Source organism: Manis pentadactyla, chromosome 9 (assembly GCF_030020395.1).
Source record: "Manis pentadactyla isolate mManPen7 chromosome 9, mManPen7.hap1, whole genome shotgun sequence".
NCBI classification, from domain to species: Eukaryota; Metazoa; Chordata; class Mammalia; order Pholidota; family Manidae; genus Manis; species Manis pentadactyla.
In genome coordinates this window covers 67,791,772-67,799,404 of record NC_080027.1, presented here as the reverse complement: position 1 = coordinate 67,799,404, position 7,633 = coordinate 67,791,772, and the positions used below count along the sequence as shown (strand labels likewise).

The 7,633-nt window shown below is 40.3% G+C and overlaps 1 protein-coding gene across 1 annotated transcript; it reads right to left on the bottom strand.

Annotated features, from left to right (window-relative positions):
* Positions 1 to 2,377: 2,377 nt before the first annotated feature.
* FIBIN (fin bud initiation factor homolog) lies at positions 2,378 to 5,913 on the bottom strand. The gene has a single exon (XM_036879076.2). It carries the CDS (start codon positions 5,478 to 5,480, stop codon positions 4,842 to 4,844), a length of 639 nt encoding a protein of 212 aa, XP_036734971.1. The 5' UTR covers positions 5,481 to 5,913; the 3' UTR covers positions 2,378 to 4,841.
* Between the last annotated feature and the right edge of the window lie 1,720 nt (positions 5,914 to 7,633).

Genomic DNA, 7,633 nt, shown 5'->3' with positions numbered 1-7,633 from the left:
GAAAAAACTTTGAGCAGTGCCTATTCAATAAACATTAGCTATTATTATTTTCATATTGCAAGCAGATGAATTTCAGTGACTGAATTTCAGAACATTTAAAGGTTTTTTTATTCAAAGTTGCATAGCTGATACGTGGTGGGGCAAAATCTGAAACTCAGAACTTGTGTCTTCTGAATCACTGTGGGAAGGTTTAAACATTTTTAAACGATTTATGCAATTGAGCATACTTAACACTAAAATAAACACTGGCTACAAAACAGTGTGTTATTATAATATCATTTTTTTTCTAAAGAAAAAGAAGTACCTAGATATGTATGAAAAGGACTGAAAGAATGTATATCAAAATGAAAAGAGTGGGTGTATGGTGGGGGAGTTTGAGAATATGAACAATTTGTTTTCTTTGTGCTTTGCTGTTTGCCTGTTACTAGAATTCAGCAGGAATGGCTTATATAATCAGAAGAAAAATGATATTTAAAAGGCAAAACAGCAATTATAACATTGAAACCCCTATATCTCTTGAATCCTGATTTATGTACACTGCTTTATATTTTCCAGACAATTCTAATTCAGCCTCTTGCTGAGCTTCCATAGGACCTTACTGCCAGACTCTGATTCCTTGTTTAGGTACCATGTTCCTCAAATCTCTATATACTGTTTCTATGCTGGTACCTCATACGGTGACACTTTAAAAATGTTTGATGATTGACATATCCCCTGGGATCCTGACTCTGAAAACAATACTCCTAAGGATCACCTATATCCAAATTTACTAAGGTGATTCACAGAAACTCATTCTCTATACTGGTGAGTTATTGTTATGCATTTCTATATGCTCTTTCTAACCATGACTTGTATGTCCAGTTGTTTTCCCTTTCATATTAAAACACTTGTACACCACATTTAGCATTTATATTTTATATCCAAATATTATTCCTTATCAGGAAGATTTTAATAATCATCCTTTGAAAAATGCCCCAAGGAAATTTGACCATACTACCCTTTAAAGTGATTTCATATCTTTAGTGTTTTTTCTGGACATTTTAATTGCCTGTTAAAATAGTTTATAATCAAAGTTTCAAGGCTTCACTCAGAAAGTTTTGAGCCTGTTTCCTTAGCAGAGTTGTAAATGAGAGTTTAAAAGGCAATGAAAAGAATGTGAACTATGGGACAGGCCTCTCAGTGCTGTGGTCCATAATATATCTACACCTGCTGGCTTCTGCTGGCTTCTATGAAGACAGAGGCTTGGGTTGTTGCAAAGGCTAACATGGCCTCGTGTCTTTTATCAACATACTCTAGACAGATATCTATGGAATGCTTCCAAGTTGGTATACGGAAGTTTTCACATGGACAGATTTGGAGCCTGAGGATTAGTGGTACTGAGCAGTGCACCATGCAGGGCAAGCATCAGTGAGGAATTCTGTAAACAGAGTAGCCACTCGGCTTCTGACTGACAGCAGTCAGACATCTGAACTGCTGCAGGGTTTAGGCCGACTGGCCTATAAGGAGGGGACAACTGGCAGCCCCAGTGAGCCCCTACTCTGCACATTTTTCTTTTATTTGATCATATATCCCGCTAGCTAATCACCAGTTTCAAAAATGAGAGCCTACTGAGGTATATAAGACATCAAAAAATTTTAACCTTGGGAAAATTACCTAGGCTTTCTGGGCCTCAGTTATAAACATAACGATAGCGGTAATAACAACTAACATTTATTGGTGATTCACTTTGTCAGGTATTGTTCCAAGCACTTAGCATATATTAATTCCTTTTATATAGTACTTTCCTCATAGAGTTTGCTGTTAGAATTAATGGAAATAACCTCAGCAAGGTTCTTAGCATAGGCCCTGACCAATAATACTGAGTTCCCACACAGTTAGCTGTTTTGTTATTAGAGCTATTACTTCTACTATTACTACTAATAAATGCCTCCTACTGCAAACAAAACTCTGAGAGGCTTTTTATGCTTTTGGTTAGATGAAGTCCCAAAGCTTTGTAATATCCCAGGATTACCCACAACCTAACTCTGTCTGATACATATTAAGTGATTGAAAAATACTTATAAAAAACGAATAGCTTAAAGTGTATGGATGTTTTTGTAAATAGATTTCTCAGGGAAGAAAGTATGTAGTTTTCTTCAGATTCACAAAATATTGCATGGTCTAAGAAATAAAGAACTACTACTTTAAAAGAGAATTTGTCATATACTTGAAACCAATATAATATTGTATACCAACTATATGCCACTAAAAAAATTACACTAAAAATAAATAAAGAGAATTTGTCACCATGTGACTAAGGAGGAAAGATCTGAATGGGGCTGGCTCCCCACTGTACAAGGATCTGGGAAAGCTGCATGATACTAGCTTCTGGGTTGACAGTCCAGGGGCTCCTTCTATCCACCTAGAAATTCCCATTTACCCTCTGGGGCCATTTACACAAGACTGTGGGATTACTGGCTGTACATCTAGCCTTGAATGGATGATTCAATGTCAGATAATTTCGTTCTGGTTTTGTAGGAATCACAGAATGTTACCACTGGAAAGGGCCTCGTACATACTCTTATTTCAGGGCTTTCAAATGTGCAGCAGATGTGTCACCACTCCCCGTTCTGATTCCGTGACAGGCATCTCCACTTGGGGACAGCACTTTTTCCTTCTGTGTCTTTTAACTCCTTCTTAACATAATATGATATGCAAACATTACCAATGGATTGATTGCAATTATCATGCATAAAGAAACCAGTTTTCCATCCATATCACATGCCTAATAGTCTTCTATTACAGCTGGGAAAATCAAGGAGATATTTAATAGGTCTGTGAATTCACTTGAGCACTGTGATGTGAGTGATATGAAAATTTCGAGATATGAGGGGCTGTGACTACAAATTACAATCATTCAACCACCAAATATCATCTCTTTTGCCTCTGCTATTATCTTTTTCTCATCATGGAATAAAGAAGAAACCCCTTATAAATGATCTTTTATCTTCTTCCCACACACCAATGTAGCAGCAGCTAAAAGCAGGTCCTTTGGTTATGAAATTATAAATGAGTATTTTAAATATTATTTCATATGTTGTCTTTCTTTATTTTAAACAGTGAGGTAGTGATGCAAAGATTCAGGCCTCAGGCCGTTCCCTCTCATCTGTCAGCTTCCTTGAAAAAAGCAGTTAGGAAAGTTCTGTACTTAAACTGAAGAGACCTGGAACTGTTACAACTAGCTAAGGATCAGCTACTTTTTGGGCATCTGAAATAGGAGGATACTGGACACTTCATAGGAATAGAAAGCTATGTATTCCTCATACATGGGAGAGAAAAAACTGGCTCACTATTGAAGAGCAGATTATGAACATTTATTTATTTTCCTGCATATGTGTATCTGTGTGTGTGTGTGTGAAAGGAAAGCATACTTAAAGTGAGGGTGAGAATTGGTCAGGGAACGATATGAAATAAAGTGCATTTCTACCTTTTTGAACCATGCATTAAAATAACAGAGAACTGGCTTCAAAATTATTAAAGATTATTATAGTTACTATAACTTAGCATTATGAGGGTAAATAAAGTACACTCTTGTCATACACTTTTCCAATTGATTCTATAGGAAAAGCTGGAGAAAATTGGAGTTTTAGGCAGATCAGCAGAGATAAAGTTCTGGAATGGCTTCTTTCCTTTTGAGAGTGGTAAGGGCGCCCAGGGAAGGGAGGATTGTCAAATATGTAGCTATCTCTCTGCCACCTTTACCTCTACTCCAAGTAAAGTGGCTTAAATCCCATCCTTTCCTTTCCTTTTGCATTGGCTCCTATTTACAATATGAAAGTTATGGATACAAATGAGAAAATAAGCCAGTATTATAAGAGCGTATTTATTGGCTGAGTAATAGAACTTAATTAAGGTGTTACTAGATTTAGAATTCCCTCTACTTAAAGTACAAGTTTCCAATAAGCAAACAGAAGCAAAACCCCCAAATGAGAAACAAAACATTGGTAATTTAAATCCTAGGCATTTGAGAGTGTGTTCAAACAACCTATTTCTTTGTAATGGGCTGTAGCACTGATGACACAGTGCTACAGACACAATGAGCGACATAGAAACTCAGCATATCAACATGGGTGTGTAACCACCACAAAGCTAGCTTAGACTTCTTAAATGTGGCCATTTTAACGTACACACACCCAAAGAGACACCTCAGACATCTCCCTGTAAAGGATGATTTGTTTACAATTTTTAGCCAGTACTCTTACCAAAACAAATATAAAAACAAAAACAAAAAACCCACAAAATAAACAAAAAGCTAAAAACAAAACCTTGGAGACCATGGTTAATAAATAAAAGAGAAAAGGAGAAGGAGAAACTTCCATCCTCTGGCAAGCCTGCAGAGCAGCGCCTTGGACCTCATCTGATAACAGGCAATTTTGACAGCTTGCAGAGCCCAAGAGAGAAGGCTGAGGGTGGAACGGAGCTATGCCTTATGTTTCCTGGATGATTTCACATAATCTCCAGGGTAGGGAAGTTTAATCCGTCCCTACTGCATCAACTGTGTCCTTCTAGATATGAATGAAACAGGTGTCTCTGCAGTTATAAACCCTTCAGGAAATGTGGGAGGCATGGCTTTAAATTCTTTCCAGATAATAAATCAATAGCAATAACATAAATAAAGTACAAAATCCGCATCACTCAACTCTCACTTCTTCCTTTTAAAAGATCATGTCAGATTATTCTCCAAGTGCAAATCCAGATATAAAAAAATAATAAGAATAAGGGAAATATTAGCCCCATCTTCTGTCTCCCACCCTCTACAAGGGGTCTTACTCGATGCCCTCTCCAGGAGGTATGCCTTCCACCTACACTTTCAGATAATCATTCTTCAGTCGACCTAGTCGGGTCCCATGGCTCCTGATGGTGAGAGCCAGCAGCTCATATTTGTCCCTGAGCCCCACAGAGATGTCCAGCGTCTCCTTCAGCAGGGACCTGGTGTGGACCAGCATCCCCAAGAAGTCCTCGTTGAGCCTGCTCTCTTGCCGGCTGTCCTGTTCCTGGCCCTGCTTGAACTTGCTTTCCAGCTCAGTGAGGGACTTGTCCGAGTTGGAGTAGGCATCCCCGATCTGGTGGGACTCCCGCCGCAGGTACTTGCCGTAGCTCTCTTCCCCGTCCAGGTCGTAGGAGATGCTCTTACCGATGCCCTCTAGCACGCGCCCAGCGTCCTCCACCTGGCGGCCCAGCACGGTGAACTCCTCCCGCAGGGTGAGGCTCAGCAGACCGCTGGCAGGGTTCCCCTCCCCTTGGGAGCAGCGCCGGTGGTGGTCACTCACCCTGAAGAGCAGCTGGCATTTCTCGGGGTCGTCGTTCTCCTCATAGTCCCCATCGGGCACGAAGTAGTGGTGCAGAGTCCCATTGGACATCTCCGGGTAGAGAGGGCCATCAAAGTAGCCCTGGCACAGGCGGCAGAAGAAACCCACCCAGAGGAACTTCAGAAACACCATCCTGGATATCTAGGATGACCGGGGACCCCTGAAGAAGATTTTTCACCCAGGCAAGAGGAAGGGGGTCCCCTTGGGAGTCAGAGCCTCCCTGAGACGACGTCAGCCTCGGTCCCAATCGGCTTGCTGCACCCTGGCCCTCCCTCCCCAGCAGGCTTCATGTGGCTGTGACACCCGCGCCTGGGAAGCAAGGCTGCAGAGCGCACGATGCACCTTCGCGCTGTGCTCCTGGAGCTCAGCCGGCTTTTTCCTGGCGGAGTCACTGGCCGGAGCTGCTTCCAGGCTCTGGCAGGACGTGGGCTCTGTTGCCCCCCTCCCCCCCGCGGAGTTCCTCCTTGCTCCTGGGAGATGGAGTCTGTAGCTGGAGAGAAAGGCTCTCGCCCTCCGATACTGTTTCAACTCTTGGACTGGGTGGGAATGTGGAGTTTTCCTTTGGCTAATGATATCCTGAGGATCTCTCTGCTCTCAAATTACAGCTGGTTTCGTCACTTGGAAGCCAGGGAACAAGTTTGGAAAGAAACCTCTCACCAGGTCTCTGTTATTAAAGGTACAGGGCCTCTTTTTAAAGACTGGAAGGGAGACCTTGCAAAAGGCAATTTAGCTTGAAGGAGAAAATGGGGAAAGGATAAGTAATCTTTTCCACATCGGAGAGACTGGTTTGCTACTAACATATTGAGGGGAATGGTGATTATCCTGGAGAAATGCCATTTCACATTTTTAAATGAGTACTGTTTAGATTGGATTTGCTGAGTTTATCTACTTTTATCACTGAAATGTTTGTGACTTTGAAGGCACATTCGAAGGTGGGAAATGGCAGCCTAATTTGTAATTTTATTTATAATTAAGATTTATAATAGCAATACTTTGGAAGCAACAATAATATAACAAACTGATTAATGCATGGCTACTGGTATGTACAGGAACAAAAGCTGAAAAATGGAATATTACCAGTTTAATTATTAAATGGACAACTGAGATAATAATTTATGAAAATCCGGGCATGCTAAGTTTCTCCATTGCATCTTTAGCCTAACACCTTTACAGCTATTGCCTTTTTTTGGCATATGTAAAAGTTTTGGAGGAATACTGTTATCCCCATTTTCTAGATGGAGAAATCAAGGAACATAATGTGAAGCCAATTGTTTATAGTCACGAAGTTAGATTGTAGTGGAGCTAGCACTCATCAAGTCAAAGGGTCTTTTAACTTAATTTAGAGAAACAGCTTTGTGTTGCTTTTTCCACCAGGCCATTTTAATTTCTGATTTATGAATTGATTAACAAATTGCCATCCATCAGTCAATTTCATTTGTCCAAAAAATGTTTATTGAGCATTTACTATAAGCCAGAGTCTTGTTAAAGTACTGCAAATAGAGCAGTGAACAAAAATAGAGACAAATACTTGCCTTCCTGAAGCTTACATTCTGGGAAATTGAGAGAGAATTAAATTAATATAAATAAATAAGGCTTATTGTATGTTGGACAGCAATAGAGTTGTGGAGAAAAGACAAAAGGGATGGGTAAGTGGAGACAGCATTCCTATTTCAATGTTGTTTCCTCTTTCTACCTTGAAATGTAACTGAAATACTCACGTGATTTGCCTATGTTTATACTTACCTCCCTCTCCAAGTCATAAGGGGCTGGTGTCATTCAGAGCCCAGTGCCACACAGTTCTGGGCTGTCACACTTGTTGCCATCACTTTGACTAACATAAACAACTCAGACTTCTGGACAATGAGAAATCCAGTTAAATAACTGGATATTTTTTTGATGTGGTTAACATGCAGAGATGTTTTGAGACACGTTGACTGCACTTTTTAATTCTTATCCAGACATTTGGCATCATGAAAACATAGACCAAAGGAGTTTTCTTACTCCTAACTGAATGACAGGCTAACTGAAAGGCTGTGGCCTTATTTTTACTGCATTTCAGCAGAAAACTATAACCTTCTCCAGTTGAAAGACTGGACTGTTGAACTAAAGTGCCATACTGCTTGATTCCTTTTGCCCTGGGACAGTCACAAATGACAACAGGATTCAAACTGGCCACTTAGCCAAAGAAGGGAAGAGGAATTTATACTGATTCACTTTATGTTTTGCACAATCCCTCGCTTACTTACTAACCAATTCAATTAAGCAAACTCAAATCACACATTTTG

What these genes read in the sequence shown, in the direction of transcription:
- FIBIN (XM_036879076.2), bottom strand. Translation starts at nt 5,480, where the DNA reads ATGGTGTTTCTGAAGTTCCTCTGGGTGGGTTTCTTCTGCCGCCTGTGC.